At 42.7% G+C, this 19719-nt stretch overlaps 1 protein-coding gene across 3 annotated transcripts in view; it reads right to left on the bottom strand.

Moving 5' to 3' along the window:
• Positions 1-19719, bottom strand: part of LOC115180983 (zinc finger protein ZFPM2) — a 127090-nt gene that overhangs the window by 78280 nt on the left and 29091 nt on the right. Inside the window, exon 2 of one of the 3 annotated variants that reach the window (XM_029743105.1) lies at positions 10418-10516. In XM_029743105.1, the coding sequence (XP_029598965.1) occupies positions 10418-10516 (99 nt within the window). Of the gene's footprint in view, positions 1-10417; positions 10670-19719 lie in introns of those variants that run through there. The other 2 variants (XM_029743096.1, XM_029743089.1) reach the window with 2 other exon arrangements.

Here is a 19719-nt window from a genome sequence, read left to right as displayed (position 1 = left end):
CATTGTTATGTGGAGGTTTTTGACTTCTCTCTTCCACTCTCTCTCTCTCTCTCTCTCTCTCTCTCTCTCCCTCTCTTCCACTTGCTCTCTCTCTCTCTCTCTCGCTCTCTCTCTCCACCCGCTTTCTCTCTCTACCTCCATCTCTCCTTTTTGCTTCCTTGAGAGGGAATCTCGCTCCAGTGCAGCAGTCTGTTTGAGTGCATTTAGTATCGAGCTAACGCAGCAGAAACAGACGTTTTTTCCTTTTCCATGTGGTGGTGGTGTGGTGTGATGATTTTGTGATGGGCAATGCCGACACTAGAGTCTTGTTTGCCTTTCAGATTCTCATTGTGCGCAGTGCAGCCGAGTGCTTCAAACCACAAAGATCTTATGTTTAAGTTAAGAGGCGGCTGGCCCTCCAGTTTAGCAAGTGGGTGAGCGGCTGGCACTGATAAAGTTGCTCCACAACGGAGGAGCCGGGGACGGGGACAAGCAACATGTCTACAGTCAGATGGCTGGCTGATGGAGCTCTATTCTGGTGGCCCACTGACTGACTGACTGACTGACTCAAGTGTTTTCATGGCTCTGGCTGCTCACATCACCAGGGTTTCTCTGGGTTGTTAATTTGGTATTTGGTATTTTATTAGGATCCCCATTAGCTGTTGCAAAAACAGCAACTACTCTTCCTGGGGTCCACACAAAACATGAAACATAATACAGAATGACATAATACAGAAGAACATCATTAGACAAGAACAGCTCAAGGACAGAACACATAGCCTACATATCAATGCATACACACAAACTATCTAGGTCAAAGAGGCGTTGTGCCTCTCCCCTGGTTGTTAATGAATGGCAGCTGATCAGTGAGCTGTGATTAGGACAAGTATATCTCCCACAGATTCTCAGTCAACTCCATTCTCCTTCCAATGAGCCAAGCTAAGAACCAACACACAAATTACATATTGTCGTGTCAATAATTACAAATAACTATGATGTTTTTTCAACAGTATAATGCAATATAATCATAACTGTAATACGGAGGTAGTGAGGTTAAAGCTGTAGCCTGTAATTTGTTTCCATTCTTTCCAATAACTAGGTAACCAAGACAACTTTCTACTATTTAGTCTGATTTAAATGAGTCACAACTTACATATTCAGCCACTCCCACTCTGACATGCAGTGTTACTGGCCCTCCCTCCAGACAATGGCAGAAACAAGTGAGAAACCACACACACACGCACGCAAGCACTCGCACGCACACACACACTGACCATAATACATATACATCTATACACACACACACACACACACACACACACACACACACACACACACACACACACACACACACACACACACACACACACACACACAGGAAAGAGCGAGGAGAACATTGAAATTCATCTCACAGCCGGAATTGACTTAACTGCGGGTCTGTGCACGGTGATAAACGGAGTGATGATCCGGCAACACGTCTTTATCCATGCTTTGCTTTAATTAACGCCGGCTTGTTTGTTGAAAAGATGATTAATATGCCAATGAAAATTGCATAATTGAATACCACAACACTCACAATCAGGAAGGAACATGCGGTTTTTTATTAACTTTTTATTATCATTATTATTACTATTATTTGGTATTTTAATTCAGTTGACAACCAGTGCCCGCCCCCCCAACTTCACACAAATTGGCGTGACCAGGGGGCCAAGCCGGACACAGCTGTTCATCACCACACACACTGTCTGAGAGGCAGGGGCCACTGCTCTGATATCAATACCTTTCACAAGAGGGAGAGACTGTGTGTGTGTGTGTGTGTGTGTGTGTGTGTGTGTGTGTGTGTGTGTGTGTGTGTGTGTGTGTGTGTGTGTGTGTGTGTGTGTGTGTGTGTGTGTGAGAGAGAGAGAGAGAAAGAGAGAGAGAGGGAGAGAGAGAGAGAGGGGGAGAGAGAGAGAGAGGGGGGGAGAGAGAGAGGGGGAGAGAGAGAGGGAGAGAGAGAGAGGGGGAGAGAGAGGGGGAGAGAGAGAGAGGGAGAGAGAGAGGGGGAGAGAGAGGGGGGAGAGAGAGAGGGTGAAGCTTAAGATTTACATTCCCACAGCCAAACCATATGCATTGATGACTTGAGGTGCTCAGTTTTCAAACTGAATTGAAACAAAAAGTTACCATAAATAGCGCAAATACATGTACATAAAATATGACTCAGTAAGATTCTGTTGAACTCTCAGTGAATCATGGAGGAGCAGCACAGAAAGAAACTCAAATATAGTTTATATATATATAGAGCAAAATGAAATCCTATGGAATGAAGAGGGACTCACATCACATATTCACCCGATTAAGTGATACCTCTCCAAATAAGTAGAAGACTGCTATATTTCTCATCTATCCAGCCTCAGAGGGTGTAAGCATTGCAGAACAAACATATTCAGAGTGTTAAAGAAAGAATGCAGCATTGAGAACCAAGTCCCCCAGGGCAGAATCACTGCCAGCAACTGTGTTCAGCTTCCTATTTACCAACAGCTTTCATTCTCATTGAATTCTGTCATGAAAAAAAGAAACACTGAAAATTAAGATGTGATTTTCCAATGATACAGTGATTCTCTTGAAAAATGTGACAATCAATAGAATCTATATCTATTGACTATTTTAAGTTCACTGTTGCAGCCAACATACTGTACCTACACAAACTATTACTCCAAATACTTAGAATGATAACAACAGCGATTTAATTTAGTCCTATTTTAGATGATATAACTAACAACCATGAAGTTTTGCCATAAAGCCTCTTAGTACAGTATATCGGATCAGTGAGTACATTTGCATGAAAGAACTGCAGCATATGAGTGAAGTGATTTCTCTAATCTCTTGTTGCATATTTAATCAACACAATCAAACATTCTTTTCATGGTGTGTGTGTGTATGTGTGTGTGCGTGTGTGTGTGTGTGTGTGTGTGTGTGTGTGTGTGCGTGTGTGCGTGTGTGTGTGTGTGTGTGTGTGTGTGTGTGTGTGTGTGTGTGTGTGTGTGTGTGTGTGTGTGTGTGTGTGTGTGTGTAGGCTATACATGTATGTGTCTGTGTGAGGAAGTGAATGTAATGTGAAGGAGAGAGAGCATAGCAAGTTTCTATTTTGCAGTGTGGAGTACACAGCTTGCTCTGGGCCAGGGATGGCCCACCATTTCAGAAAAACCCTGATGAGAAAATGAGTGCTGAGATTGCAGTTTAGTTTCCATGTTTTCATTCCCAAAGTTTCTAGCTGTTGTTCATAGTTTCATCTGAAATCTCATCATTATTTTTCCAATACTTGATAAAAAGCTTTGAATAAAACCACTGGGAGAGATAAAACATCCTTTTGAGGGAGAATCGCTATGATGCACGTCCAAATCTGTTGATTAGAGGAAAAAATGTATAAACAACTTGTTAGTTTCCTCAGTTTTCTACTTTGCTGAAATATCAAATCAAATCAAATTGTATTAGTCACATGCGCCGAATACAACAGGTGTAGACCTTACAGTGAAATGCTTACTTACGAGCCCCTAACCAACAATGCAGTAAAAAAATAATATATATATATATATATATATATATATATATACAGATAAGAATAAGAAATAAAAGTAACAAGTAATTAAAGAGAGCAGCAGTAAAATAACAATAGCGAGACTATATACAGGGGGGTACCGGTACCGAGTCAATGTGCGGGGGCACCGGTTAGTTGAGGTAATATGTACATGTAGGTAGAGTTATTAAAGTGAATATGCATAGATGATAACAACAGAGAGTAGCAGCGGTGTAAAAGAGGGGGGCAATGCAAATAGTCTGGGTAGCCATTTGATTAGGTGTTCAGGAGTCTTATGGCTTGGGGGTAGAAGCTGTTTAGAAGCCTCTTGGACCTAGACTTGGCGCTCCCGTACCGCTTGCCGTGTGGTAGCAGTGAGAACAGTCTATGACTAGGGTGGCTGGAGTCTCTGACAATTTTTAGGGCCTTCCTCTGACACTGCCTGGTATAGAGGTCCTGGATGGCAGGGAGCTTGGTCCCAGTGATGTACTGGGCTGTACGCACTACCCTCTGTTGTGCCTTGCGGTCGGAGGCCGAGCAGTTGCCATACCAGGCAGTGATGCAACCAATCAGGATGCTCTCGATGGTGCAGCTGTAGAACCTTTTGAGGATATGAGGACCCATGCCAAATCTTTTCAGTCTCCTGAAGGGGAATAGGTTTTGTCGTGCCCTCTTCACGACTGTCTTGGTGTGCTTGGTTAGTTTGTTGGTGATGTGGACACCAAGGAACTTGAAGCTCTCAACCTGCTCCACTGCAGCCCCGTCGATGAGAATGGGGGCGTTCTCTGTCCTCTATTTCCTGTAGTCCACAATCATCTCCTTTGTCTTGATCACGTTGAAGGAGAGGTTGCTGTCCTGGCACCACACAGCCAGGTCTCTGACCTCCTCCCTATAGGCTGTCTCGTCGCTGTCGGTGATCAGGCCTACCACTGTTGTGTCATCGGCAAACTTAATGATGGTGTTGGAGTCGTGCCTGGCCGTGCAGTCATGAGTGAATAGGGAGTACAGGAGGGGACTGAGCACGCACCCCTGAGGAGCCCCTGTGTTGAGGATCAGCGTGGCGGATGTGTTGTGTGTGTGTGTGTTGTTACCACCTGGGGGCAGGCCATCAGGAAGTCCAGGATCCAGTTTCAGAGGGAGGTGTTTAGTCCCAGGGTCCTTAGCTTATTGATGAGCTTTGAGGGCATTATGGTGTTGAATGCTGAGTTGTAGTCAATGAATAGCATTCTCACATAGGTGTTCCTTTTGTCCAGGTGGGAAAGGGCAGTGTGGAGTGCAATAGAGATGGCATCATCTGTGGATCTGTTGGGGCGGTACGCAAATTGGAGTTGGTCTAGGGTTTCTGGGATAATGGTGTTGATGTGAGCCATGATCAGCCTTTCAAAGCACTTCATGGCTACAGACGTGAGTGCTACGGTCGGTAATCATTTAGGCAGGTTAACTTAGTGTTCTTGGGCACAGGCACTATGGTGGTCTGCTTAAAACATGTTGGTATTACAGACTCGGACAGGGAGAGGTTGAAAATGTCAGTGAAAAGTCCAGACTATGTCTGTAAGTCTACTTAAAATGCTTTAGGTACTGTATCTATCTATCAGAAGAGGTGGTTGCTGCATCCTCGACTTATGATCATTCTGCCCAGACAGGCAGTTCTACAAACGTATGATATTAATTGTATTACCCTGTTGCAGGAGAATTTTCCTGCAATGCAGGAAATGTAAAACTTGTAATGTATTTGAGGTTTAAAAAGGCTTCTGAAGATTGTAATTTCCATTTTGAAATTTCAGACTTGATTTTCCTTTACAAAAAATGTATAAATTCCTACAAAAATGTCCATTAATTATAATCCACATAATAAGTCACATTTCCTGTTGCTGCAGAATTATTGTCCTGCTGTAGCGAACTGGCTCAAATTAAGATCCCACATCTGTATCGAACCATTCAAATGGCTCTTGCGAGCTACATTTCTGCAAACTCCTGAAGGATTCATCTACATCCTAATATTTCCAATCCAATTTAACCGGAGCAGTCGGAGTGGTCTGAGCACTAGTTTACCAATCTCTGCTTTCCAAGACTCTGTGTGCTGAAGGCTTGAGGGGTTCAATCAATGGTGCTTTGATCTCGACTGGAACTATAATTATTTAACATTGTTACAAGGATTTCTCTAATCCATCCTAGCATTAAATCCCTTTTACACCCTCATCTTCTGCAGCCCTAATCTGAATCTGTGCACTCCGTTTGTCTCTTTCTCTCATTCCAGCACCCCTTCCTCCCTCCTTCCGTACCACATCCTCAATTAATGGACTTCAGAGTCAAAATAAAAAATCCACTGTTGCCGTGCAGAACTTGTCAGGTGCCAGAAGAACTCTCATTAACAGTGTGTTCAGGATGGACTCTTCTAGAGGTGTGATGACAAGGGTTTGTATAGGAAGTGTGCTGCCCCAGCCTGCGGACTGGGGTCGTCTCACAGTTACCTCATAGTGTGCTATAATTATGTAGCCACAAACATGAAGATGTTCTGGGGGAATTCATAGCTTTTTTTATATCCCATTTGGACAACAAACCTACTACACTGCATCTGCTGTATTATACTGTATCGGCAAAAAAGTTTGCCCTGACGCATTCAGGTCATTATCGTCTGGAGTATACCGAGGTAGGATCTTAATTTTATGCACAGCAGGAAATGCAAACTTGTAGTCTATTCGAGGTATAAAAAGGCTTCTAAAGTTTGTCATTTCCACTTTAATATGTCAGACTTGATTTGACCTAACAAAAAATGGATCAACCCCTGCAAAAATGTCCATTAATTATAATCCACATAATAATTCACATTTCATGTTGCTGCAGGATTATTTTCCTGCTGTAGCAAACTGTCTCACAATAAGACCCTACATCTGTAAACCCTAATCTGTTTATTTTGGTGGTCATTCTGACTCACAACAAAGAGGGCCAACGGTCCCTCTGTCCGTTCCTCCGTCCTCAAATATTTGTGACTCTGTGCTTCACAATGATATAAATAGCAGCACAGCGATGGCAAACATTTGCCGAGGCACCTGCCACGGTATCGTGGCCATCTGCTCTACAAATTCTCCTCGCGTGACATATGTGCATAAAACCTGAAACGTTATTGTTTTCATGTGGACCAGTAGGCGGGAACATCGCCATCGGCACACACTCAAAGGTGGGCCGGAGTAAAAACTGTGAGACTACTGTAGTCTTCATCTGAGGACAGACATGTTTTGCCGTGCAGCTTTTGATGACTTGATGAAGGGGATGGAGGCCGGCGGGAGATGAAGGGGGTGGGTGGATAGGGGAGGGGTCTGCTCCTGTCTGACCATCGGACATCGTCTCGGAGGGCCACTCCTTCAGCTCACCCCAAACTGTCCGACCGTGGCTCATGCCCAGCTGGCACAGAGAGAAGGGTAACTGGACAGGGCTGTGCCCGTTCAGGACCAGTCAAGCAGAAAGAATAATGGGCAAGGTGATCATCACTTCTGCTCACTTGCTTGTGTTTATTGCTCTCCTCCCTTCTCCTTCTCCTTCCCTGCCCCTGTTTCCTTCACAAACCTTCTCACCCAGCTGCTGGTGCAATCTGGGACACATTATCTTCAAGTAAGACTGTTTGTCAGACGTATCTTACTTGGTACAAATAGAGGCAGCGTGTTGTTTAGTTTATTTGAACAGTAAAATGACATGGTATCATGCTAACACCGAGATGGAAGATTACATTATGTTTACAGATATACATCACAGTGTCTGCTTAATCAGCCATGTAAGCCTAAGCTAACAACTGCATTCCTCCAAACGTAGGGAGAACGTTTTACTCTGTACAGTATCGAGACAAAACCACACTAGAAGCAATGAGAGAGAGCCTCCTCTGAAGCTAACTGAGTTTCCATGTCTTTTCACGGGGGTGTGGCTCATAAGAGCAGACCAGTAGATTAGAATGTGCAGAAGTTCATTAGAAGCTAACGCTAGCTAAAACCCACCACTCTCATTTAGCCTTGAGGAACAGCGACAGATCTGTATCGGAGACAAAGTAGTCCATGGAAATGAGTGAAGAATAGCAGTACTTCACAGTCAGGTTTATCTCCCATTATAGTACATGGATTTCAAATATCCATGACGCCAAATGAACATGAAACAGCAGATCTCTGTGCTGATTGCTTCAGGGATGACATGGTTATATTGAGAACTCCCTGGGTGTTCTCTGTTCGATGAGAGAAGGCAGAACACCCATCAGATGAATGAGTCACATGGTTCTACTGTTATACTATACAGGAAGGAACACTGGGAAACTAGTAGTTCCAATGTTGTGGGTTAGCATGGAGCTGGAAACACCAATGGCTGTGGGTTAGCATGGAGCTGGAAACACCAATGGCTGTGGGTTAGCATGGAGCTGGAAACACCAATGGCTGTGGGTTAGCATGGAGCTGGAAACACCAATGTTGTGGGTTCGATTCCTACATGGGCCAGATAAACGTGTCACTGTCCGTGTCAACTGTTCTGTAAGTAACTTTGGATAAAAGAGTCTTCTTAGCAACTATATTACAACACTCGATATGTGTTCATCCTTACACGGTACATAAAGATGAAAAGATCAATTAGAGAATGTACTGTTGGCTGCTTTTGTCATTTTATCAACAGAGGAAAATGTCATGGGGTGGTTGGATAGGAGCACCAAAGACAGGTGAGGATGTTCAGAGGATGTTCAGAGCCAAAGAACGCCCCCTTTCTTTATGTAACAGCCATTATACATCCTATTCAGATACACACACTGAGTGATTAAAAATGATCCGGTGCTGATCTTTATCGCACCTGCTTAAACTTAAGCCCAAAATAACAAAGACAGTTTGAATGCTACCACTATCTGAACATTTACAAAGAGATTACAGCGTAGACAGTCTCACACTAAATAAATTTGCTTTTAATCGCTTTGAACAGGAAGCCATGTAATTTCAAAATGTTCGTATCTGATTGTCTGATTTCCCTCTTTATTCAAATTATAACATGCCCATCTGACTTTTCCAACACAATGGGAAAAATTAAAAAGGGAAATGACCTTTCATGGCAGGCGTGATGGGATAGTGAATGGCATTATTATGCTCAAAGATTCATTTCTTGCCCACTGCCCACAAAGACAACAGAAGGAGTGGCAGCCACATCCGGCTCTGAAACTATGTCTCTCTCATGGACTAGTAGAACATAAAGGATCTTAAGAAATACTAATGAGACTACCTGGAACTGAGAGGGAGTGCACCTTATCCTCACAAAATGATATTCATTATGTAGATAGTGTAGTAATGATGATATACTAACATATATGAGTATGGGTCCTTGGGGCTTTGACCAGGTAGATAGATACATGCCTGTATGTAGGAGTGGTCCGTGAGACAATAGTGCTATCTCATCTGAAGTCATGTTTCTGGAGTTAGAGTTTGAAAGAAACTCTAAGTATGAGACAGACAATCCAGGGTCATGTTTATTAGTGCACACTGTATCAAAATGTTTGGCAACGGTAAACTGAAATCTCTATTAGTATTGGACAAGTTCAGTCAGGTAGTTCAGTTAGGTAGGACCTTACTCAGCTTCAAACATTTTCTCCCTACTGAACACCCCCAAACCCCAGTCAGTCCAGCAGTCGGTGTTCTGTTATGAGCCTGTAATTCTCAATATTCTGAGGGCTAAGGACAGAGAGAGAGAGAGAGAGCAAGAGAGAGAGAGAGAAAGAGAGATGTCCAGAGAGCGAGCGAGAGAGAGAGAGAGACATAGAGAGATCGGTGTATAATTACAGCCAGTCAGAGCTCCCATCCCTTCCAATCCTATCTCCCTTTCAAAGACAGCAGTATTTTTAAGCTCAGCGTTTTCCCCCGGCCCAAAGGGCCTTCTCTTCGTCATGTGATGCCTGCTGTCTTTTTGTCATGGTGGCCCCCATAGTTGAGCGCTGACCCCCTCAGCCCTGTCTCCTGACTGATCACAGTGATGTTTTATTACTGTCGGCCCAGCCTCTCTAATCTTTAACCAGCAATGCTCATTTCCTTCTCCAGATTTAAATGCAAATGTAAAATTTAATGATAAATGCATTATCTGATAGGGGCCGATAACACTGATTCACTGTCAGTATAAAATACACACCGCAGGGGGCTTCAGCACCAGCACAACTTGTCCAAATCCCACTTTTATAAACGTATGTACCTGCTGCAATAGGTCATACGCATTAGAAGGGAATCATATTTTGTGTGTTCAGCAATGTGGATGTAATGCCCTGAACAGTAATTGCTGTGTTGCTATCTTGTTCGATGTATTATCCATCACTTTGATGAAGTGACTTTTAAGACGAACAAAAAAACAAGATACAACCATTTTTCGAAACTCTTGTGAAGAACAGCAAGGGGAATCTGCATGGTAAAATGAGATGTTCAAAGAGAAAATAAATATAGTACATTTTTTTATTATAAGCTTTCTTTTGGGGTTTCATTCTATGTTCAAGCACATATACAATAAGATTAAGAGCAAAGCAATTTCATCCACCCATTCAACACTAGTAAGTTAACTTACTATTCAATGGCGATAATATACTCATTTAGCTCACCACATCACTTTTCCCAGTTTTTCATCTATTGTTATTAGGAAGCACATTTTATCCCAACTTCAGAGACTTTTGTGGCTTATATCTCACGTGCCTTGCTCTTTCCCTTTCTGGTAGATTTGAAAGCACTCATCCTACGAGGTGCATTCCATTCCCAGCAGGAAAAATATGTCATTAGATGTCATAAAAAAGTCACTTCCTGGTTGAAATACGGCTTTCTGGTTGAGGGATGTCAGATAACTGCCGGACAATCAGATGATAGCCACCAGAGAGAGAGAGAAATGACGTAAACTTACTTGGTCCATCCCAATCCTCTGGTCCTATGGCTGGGTGTCTGGACTCACTCTGCCCATCCATGTCTGACTCCCCTGCTTCTCCACTGCCATCTTCTTCACCTGTAGACAGACGGGGAGATGGGACAGGTTGGTCATACAGTGGCATGTTGAGTGACATCACTCACAGTTAAATCATATTGTTGCCACACCACGTTTGATCGAGGAGCACCCATATAATACAGTTGAAACAACTGTTATCAGTGCCTTCAGCAAGTATTCATACCTCTTGACTTATTCTACATTTTGTTGTGTTACAGCCTGAACTCAAAATGTATTAAATAGAAAATATGTCTACACACAATACACACAATACCCTATAATGACAAAGTGAAAACATGTTTTAGAATGTTTGCAAATGTATTAATAATGAAATACAGAAATATCTCATTTACATAAGTATTCACACCCCAAAGTCAATACATGTTAGAATCACCTTAGTCAATGATTACAGCTGTGAGTCTTTATGGGTAAATCTCTAAGAGCTTTGCAAACCTGGATTGTACAATATTTGCACATTATTCTTAAAAAAATTATTCAAGCTCTGTCTAATTGTTTGTTGATCATCGCTAGACAGCCATTCCTGCCATAGATTTTCATGCCGATTTTAGTCAAAACCATAACTACTATAGGCCACTCAGGAACATTCACGGTCTTCTTGGTAAGCATCTCGAGTGTATATTTGGTCTTGTGTTTTAGGTTATTGTCCTGCTGAAAGGAGAATTTGTCTCCCAGTGTCTGTTGGAAAGCAGACTGAACCAGGTTTTCCTCTAGGATTTTGCCTGGGCTTAGCTCTATTCCATGTATTTTTATCCTAAAAACCTCCCTGGTCTTTGTAGATGACTAGTGCTGAAAGATTAGTTCTTTTTGAGATCGATTCGGTTTCGGTTTGATTATTCAAAAATAATCACGATTTTCGATTTAGTTTTCAATAAAAAATTTTTTAGATGAAATGCACTACGCATTAAAGCGGTTGAATGCTGTAACAACACACAATAAAACAATTAATACAAGTCCCATGATGGTAGAGACTGCCCATTACTGCTTCTCATTTATTAAAATGACTTTACTTGAATAAAATATTTCAGTTGTTGTGTATATTACATTTCATTTATTTGACAACTTTATTATTTCATTCCAAGTCATCATCTCATCTCTATAGAGCTGCTGCCTATGCTGTCTGCCAAAATCACTATTTTAGTGGTTCTTCAAAGTACATAAGACATACTTTAATGACTGCTGAATACCAACTATCGATCACTTAAATCATGTATTTTCAGATAAAAATACCTCACGAAGCAACTGCTGTCTATGTATCCGTCCTGATCGCGCATTCTTCTGTCTCTTATATAGCAGGCTAGAAGAAACAGACCGGATACTTGAGAGCGCAATGGATTATGGTAATGTTGGTTAATTATCATGTTATCTGCTCTAAACTATGTAGAACATTGGCCTGTTGGAAACTACAACTCCCTACTACATCACACAGTTCATGCATGATCTGATTTATTTCTAGAGAAACTGCAGCGCAATGTGCGCATTGAGCTCACATAAAAAATGGAAATGGAACTCAAATAAATGAACCGATGACGGTCAATTAGTTGTTTAAAAACCAAGAAATAACCGACATTTCGGTTAATTGCTCAGCACTACCGATGACAAGCATACCCATAACATGATGCAGCCACCACCATGCTTGAAAATATGAAGAGTGGTATTCAGTGACGTGTTGGATTTGCCAAAACGTTACGCTTTGTATTCAGGACATAAAGTTAATTTCTTTACCAATTTTTGTTGCAGTTTTACTTTAGTGCCTTATTGCAAACAGGATGTATGTTTTGGAATATTTTTATTCTGTACAGGCTTCCTTCTTTCACGCTGTTATTTAAAATTGGTATTGTGGAGTAACTATAATGTTGTTGATCCATCCTTCCTATCACAGCCTTTAAACTCTGTAACTGTTTTAAAAAGTCACCATTGGCCTCATGGTGAAATCCCTGACCGGTTTCCTTCCTCTCCGGAAACTGAGTTAGAAAGGATGCCTCTATCTTTGTAGTAACTGGGTGTATTGATATACCATCCAAAGTGTAATTAATAATTTCACCATGCTCAAAGGGATATTCAATGTCTGCTTTTTATTTTATTTTTACCTATCTACAAATATGTGCCCTGCAAGCATTGGAAAACCTCCCTGGTCTTTGTGGTTGAATCTGTGGTTGAAATTCATTGCTCGACTGAGGGACCTTACAGATAATTGTATATGTGGGGTACAGAGATGAGGTAATCATTCAAAACTCATATTAAACAATATTATTGCACACAGAGTGAGTCCATGCAACTTATTATGTGACTTGTTAAGCACATTTGTACTCCTGAACATATTTAGGCTTGCCATAACAAAGGGGTTGAATACTTACTGACTCAATACATTTCAGCTTTTCATTTTTAATTAATTGGTCAAAATTTCAAAAAACATAATTTCAGTTTGGCATTAAGGGATATTGCGTGTAGGCCAGTGACAAAAACTCAATTTAATAAATATTACATTCAGGTTGTAATACAACAAAATGTGGAAAAAGTAAAGGAGTGTGAATACTTTGTGATGGTACTGTAACTAATGTTAAACATCTAGGGCTCAAAACAATACACAAATGGTTATGTTAGCTATATATACAATGTTCTTAACATTAAGCAATATCACCCCTGCAGCTTTGAATACATTGTTTTATTGTTACTATATATGTCCAGTACAGTGCATTGAATTTCAAGAAGTATCAAGTGTGTGTGTGGGACCAGTGACTGGTGCTGCTGCAACACTTTTATCTAGAGTTCCTATGAGTTACCATACAGGAGGAAGCCCATGTGTAGCAGGAAGGAAGGAGGAGCAAGAACTTTGGGAGAGCAAGAAAAAGAGAGGGAGAGAGAGGAAGGTGGCTATTTATTACTGTTTGATCTATTGTGGAGGAGGGAGAATGTGTGTTCTAGGACACAGTACAGCAGATTTACAGTCTCAGGGCTGAGACTCAGAAAGAGAGAGAGAGCTAGACGGGGAGAGAGAAAGAGAGAGAGGGGGAGAGAAAGAGAGAGAGGGGGAGAGAGGGAGAGAGAGGGGGAGAGAGGGAGAGAGAGGGAGGGAGAAAGGGAGAGGACATACCCAGGGATATTTGGCTATCTATCTCTAACCTGGGAAGTAAAGTGCTTAAATACCTTGTAAAACATACAGTACTTCACAGCCTACACAGCCACAGCAACCACCGTGATGGGAATACAGCTTACCACGTTCCTAGATTTTCCTTGAAAACCTCTTCTGTTTTGCATGTCCAAGTCCACTATACAGACACAGACAATTAAGTCGTTCTATAACAAACCCCTAAATCCAATACATGCAATGTGGCTAAAAACACTAGCACTGTGGAGGGGAGACTGTTGGATAAGAGCGTCTGCTAAATTATTAGAATATAAAAATGTTTATGTCTCCAGCCCTGACTTCAGTCTCTGAGCTCTACTGCTGGTAGTAGGCTTGTCCTTAGTGGAGGGGATACTTAGTTCTGTATGGTCACATCATCTTTTCCGTTGCTTTGATGTGTTAAACCTACAGAGTACGTCCAAGGGCGTTGATGGGTTATTATTAGACTTCATTGAAGAAGGAAGCAGAGGGATGGATTTAGTCAGACCCATCTGATGTAAAGGTACTATGATTACTACTACTACTGGCTCTGACTAAAAGTAGTGTACTATATGGTAAATAGAGTGCCATATCGGACACGTCTATACAGTCCAGAATAAGGCCTTAACATTGTGTCCATCCTGGGTTCATCTTCAGATCAAACAACACTCACTATGCTTGTTTGGCTTTCTACACACATGGCTCACTTCAAAGAAGGCAGCAAACACTGCCAAAAGGATGGCAGCTTCCTGCCTCTCTGTGAGAGACAAAAAAAAACGACAAGTGAAGGAAGTCTGCAGCACTGTCCTACTAACAGTAACATGAGGTCACAGTGACCCAGTTTAGCTTATGAAAGTGTCTGCTTGGGATGGCAAAATTCTCCCCCTTTCCTTCCTTCCCAGTAGGTATTATCAGTGAGCCCACTCACTGAATCCGCCTCGCTATTTACTGTTGGGGGCATGGAGTACAGTTAGCTGGAGACACTCTTTAGCATACTGGGGATCACTAGGCGTTATGACGAGGATAACAAAGGGCGAATATCAACAGTTCCTTTCAGTGGAGCGAGTTTAAAGAAGCCGGGTGAGATAACATTAAAGGCAGTACCTTGATCTCAGGCGAACATGTTAAGCCCTGCAACGAAACGTATTGGAAGTGTTTAATTACAGCTCAGGAAATGAAGCTACAAGATGATTCCTTAATTAAGCAGTGATTACGGATTTTCTGCTGCCTTCTATCTAACCACCATTTGCAATGCATTTTAAACACAATCGCCCAGGCAACCTTACAGAGATGAACAATGTCACAGGCAAGCAATGGGCTTGATGAAGTTTCCTCTCTAGCGAATGTCGCACGGGAAACCAGCAAGGAGGAACATGCTGTAGCAGTATGTAGGCTACAGTATGATAAAAGATACAGGGATACATACAGCCTCTTCATGATTTCAATGTGCATGAGCTATCTCAAAACCGTTTTGCCATACGAACAGACTATTAAAGCATTTCGTTTCATTCAGAGGGGGCTGTCTTTGATATCACTTGTTTATTGAGGTGTTATCAAAGGATACAGATTGTCAATGATCTACATTATAGTCTATGTCACAATAATCTACCGCTGGCTAAATCTCTTTCCTTGTTTAATCAAATGAAGACATTTAGGGGTGAATGAGAAAAATGATGTATCTGAGTGAGGATGGAGAAAGGTGGAGGGAAGAGTATAGGGTAGGATGGGGTAGGGTAGGGTAGGGTTCCATGGGGTAGGGTGTTAAGGTGTAGGGTAGGGTAGCATTGGGTAGGGTAGGGTGCATGGGGTAGGGTTGAATGGGGTTGGGTAGGGTGGCATGGGGTAGGGTAGGGTAGCATGGGGTAGGGTAGGGTGGCATGGGGTAGGGTAGAATGGGTAGGGTAGGGTGGCAGGGGGTAGGGAAGGGTAGAATGGGGTAGGGTTGCATGGGGTAGGGTAGGCGCCATGGGATAGGGTAGAATGGGGTAGGGGTGCATGGGGTAGGGTAGAATGGGGTGGGGTAGGGTAGCATAGGGGTGGGGTATGGGGTAGGGTAGGGGTAGGGTAGAGGTGCATGGGGTAGGGTAGGGTGGCATGGGGTAGGGTAGGTGAAACAGGGTAGGGTGTGGACCCATGGGGTGGGGTTGGTGGCATGGGTAGGGTAGGAGGGCATGGGTAGGGTAGGAGGGCATGGGGTAAGGTGGGGGGCATGGGGTAGGGTGGGAGGGTATTGGTAGGGTAGGGGGCATGGGGTAGGGTAGGGAGGCAAGGGGTAGGGTGGGAGGCACAGTGTATGTAAGGGCAGAGTTTGCGGGCATGTGTCAGTGAGCTGTTAGAATCAAGCCTCCCTATCGCTGCTTCATCAAAGGACAGCCTCTCCAGCCAAATCACAGTCACACACAGTCGGGTGCAACACATCCAGGTCAATAAGCTTATAGGCGATTTACACAAACAACTCCTCCAGCAAGGTAGGAACAAAGTCATATTGGCTTTTTCTCTCCCTTTTAGCATTGTCTTTGCCAAGGAAGCCCTTGAAAATGTCAATCTGGTTCGCGTGCGACTTTAAGGAGCTCAGAGCCGTCTAATCTGACCAGCCAGCCAACAGACAGGTTGCTACTCCCTCTACACCGTCTTATTGCAGCATAGAGAATGCTGGTGTTGAAATGGTGTTAGTAAAGTAAATGGTTACTGTATGTTTAAACTACCATAGGATGCGTAAGGTTAAGGTTAGGATTTAGGGTTGGGTTCGACCAGAGCTCTACGTTAGTCTCAAGGTTGTCATAATAACCAAACTGCTATCAAGATCACATCCCGTTCTAATGAAGATAAACTAGCTAAATCTAGTCAAAGGCAAAAGACAGAAGGTCCTTCATGTTTAAAGAAGGTTGTTGATACAGCAAATACCATGTCGTGATCAGCCATTCCAAAAAGACACTGTCTCCACCAAAGTCAAGCATAGCTGTAAGACTTCTGTCTCTGCTCTCAGAAGAACCATTCCAGAGAATACATCATACATCTTCCAGAGATACGGGCAAAACACCCCACCAACACTATGCAGTGGAGCTCTCCAATGGAGGGAGGTTATTAGTGAATAAGCCTTGCCACTGTCTCTTTAACTGCCAATAAATTCCCATCATTACAGAATCTGGCAGTTTTCCTGGGCGTCTGCGCGGGGTTTTATCTCCCTCTCTCTCCAGTCTGGGAGCATGTAGATCTGGCCCCGTTAGATTGTCATACTTAACAAACATTCATGATTCATTTCCTCCACTGAGTCAAATGGGGCTAAAGGGATGTCTCGATTCATCTTATCGCGCCACAAATTAGCATTTTCCATATTCCTCAGCATCAACTGTGTATTAAAATTCCACATTTACCATTCCAGGCACTGGGCTGGCAGCTGTGGTGAGAACGGGAGTGTTCTGTTGGTGGATCCTGATTATTTCTGAATGGCACAAAGAGTGGCACATGAATTCTGCCACTTTCTGTTTGTTGCTATATGTCTCAGATTAGATTAGCCATTGAAAGGTCAAATCGAGGGTCAATGTGATTTTGTATTTACCACAATGAGTATCCTACCAGATATTCAGGTCCCCTTGAACTGTGAGAAAGTAAACTGTGTATGACTGCATTGTAATGCCATCATTTGGATCTATTAATGGTGACTGGAAGATAAATGCCTCATTCTTAGAAATGCAATTACATTTCATTTAAGTTATATGGTCACTGTAGGCACTTTACTACCATCAGAATCATGTGTAATCAATAAAAAACGATGTACATTAAAGCTGCTTTTCATCATCAGTAAATAGGTGAATCTCTCTCTCTCACACACACACACACACACACACACACACACACACACACCACACACACACACACACACACACACACACACACACACACACACACGCACACACACACAGAGCAGCTTGTGCCAACGTGTTAAACTTCCCAGACATCCCCATCCCCTTCCCACTCATATTTCCACAACAATAAAAAAGGGTACAAGAACAAGGTGAAATTTCACAATTTCAGTAAAAGAGATGCCACTCGGTAAATAAAATGGCATCTTTCTCACAATTATGGCTCTGGGAGTGACAACAGAGTATAAATCCTGCCTCTGCGTTCAGTTCACTAGCAGGTGGACCGTGCACAGGAAGTTGTTTGAGGATAGATTCTTTAAACTCCAAGGTTGTTTCTGCAGGGGTGTGGAAGGTGGGGGTGTGTGTGGTGGAGGGGTGTGGCTTGTCCAGAGTGCTCATGGGTAGAACCCCTCTCTCTAACTGAATGTTGGTTCACATGCTCTCCTCTCACAGAGCTTCCCTGTTCTATTCTAGCTGGCTACTTCATTTCACACCAATGTATGTCGTTTCAGAGCCATTATGATGTGTGGTGTCACTGACAGACAAGAGCCTCTCTATCATTTCATGGTAGATGAGTAGGCATGGGTAGAACTGAAGAGTGACACTCTCCAAATAGTTGAAGGTGTCCACAAAGTGGAACGCTTACACAGTTTGCAGAAACACAGATTACATAAATGACATTCTGAATAAGAATGTGTATAAGGGACAGGGATTCTGGGAAAGAATAGACTAATTCTTTGTTAAAACATTGGAAAACGCAACAGCAAAAATGTATCACGTATGCTGCCAAACAGACACAACAGCTGACTTAATAAGACTCAAGTGCTCCAAGCAGCTGCTAAAAGACAAGGTGACGACAGAGTATGGCGTGTTGGCGTATCTTCACTACACAACGCATACAGAACCAGCAAAGGTCCCCCTCGCCAAACAGGTTTCTGACCTCAAGGGTCTTTTCCTGGTTAAATAAAAGGTCATCGATAACAGGTGCAGGACAGGAACAGAAGAATGCACAGGTTTCAGAGTCAACCAACCATGGCCCTATGAATTGTGTGAAGACTCTCAGTCACGACCAAGTCAAGTCAAGCTGGGGCGTCAAGGTGCTCCCACCAGTTATCTGAAGGAGGCCCTGCCTTTTCTGCAAGGGTAAGGCAGACGGGTAAGACTTTGGTGGCATTCAACTTCTTGACCTTTGCGCCTTTAAGCGGCTTTGCTACTTCACCGCACTCCGATCAAAGTTAATAAGTGCTTCATATGTTAATGAAAATTGGTCCTCCCTCTTTGTGTTCCCACAGCTTTTTAATACCTATTATAGGCTCCAACTTTTAATGGAGGGTTTTAGGTCCCTGTGACAAGCCCATTTCGCAGAGTGACTACACAGATACAAGGCTAAGCTAAGACCACAAAGTCCCACAGTGTGGCTCAGTGGAGAAACCTTCCTTCACAGGGGAGACCGTATTCTCCGAGAGGGAGGAGAGAAGGAGAGAGAGAAGGAAGAGAAGATAAAGGCCATGGGATGAGTGGCTGCTTTAAAACCTACGTTCAACTCCGCACCGGACTAATTACACCACAGCCATCACATTTGAGAGGGTTTAGTTAATCAAGGGGCCCTTTTTTTCTTCCTATAGTCGAGGAATAACACACTTAAACCGTTTAATGCTGGTCCAGGATTGCGTCTTGTTTCATTCGCAGGCACTTTCAACATAAGTGGGGTAAATTTAAGCCACTCAGACACAGGTTTAAATGAGGTTTAAAGAGATCTCACTGAGCAATGGAACATGGCTGGAAAATGGCTATACCTGATGATTGAGCAGAACTTGCAACGACGAAAGAAAAGAAAGTTGGATAGGACATCACTTGGGTTTTAAGAGGAAGTGGGACACTTAGCTAAGCTTAGATAGTGAAAGTAAAAAAAAATCTGACTGGTAAAGCTTGTACATGACAAGGGAAAGATTATTTAAGTATCTCCAAAACGAACAGTTGGCACTTCGGACAACTCTTAGTCCTACTTTATTCCAAAACATCAGAAAGTGAAAGGAGATTTGAGGCACACACACACTCATACTTGGTCTTATCCAAGACAATGGAGGTATCAAATGGTTTCTCCAGGGCTCTTTGAAGACTTGTACAATCACATTTTAAGAAATGTTAATATTCCTTGGGCTACTTTCACATGCAGTACTGTAGTGTTCAATTTATCCTAGAGCTAATGGGTCTGTGAATCCCAATCTATTCTGTGG

The sequence above is a fragment of the Salmo trutta genome, chromosome 3 (genome assembly GCF_901001165.1).
Source record: "Salmo trutta chromosome 3, fSalTru1.1, whole genome shotgun sequence".
NCBI lineage: Eukaryota > Metazoa > Chordata > Actinopteri > Salmoniformes > Salmonidae > Salmo > Salmo trutta.
Note: the sequence above shows the minus strand (reverse complement) of the source record. Positions and strands in the feature narration are given on the sequence as shown.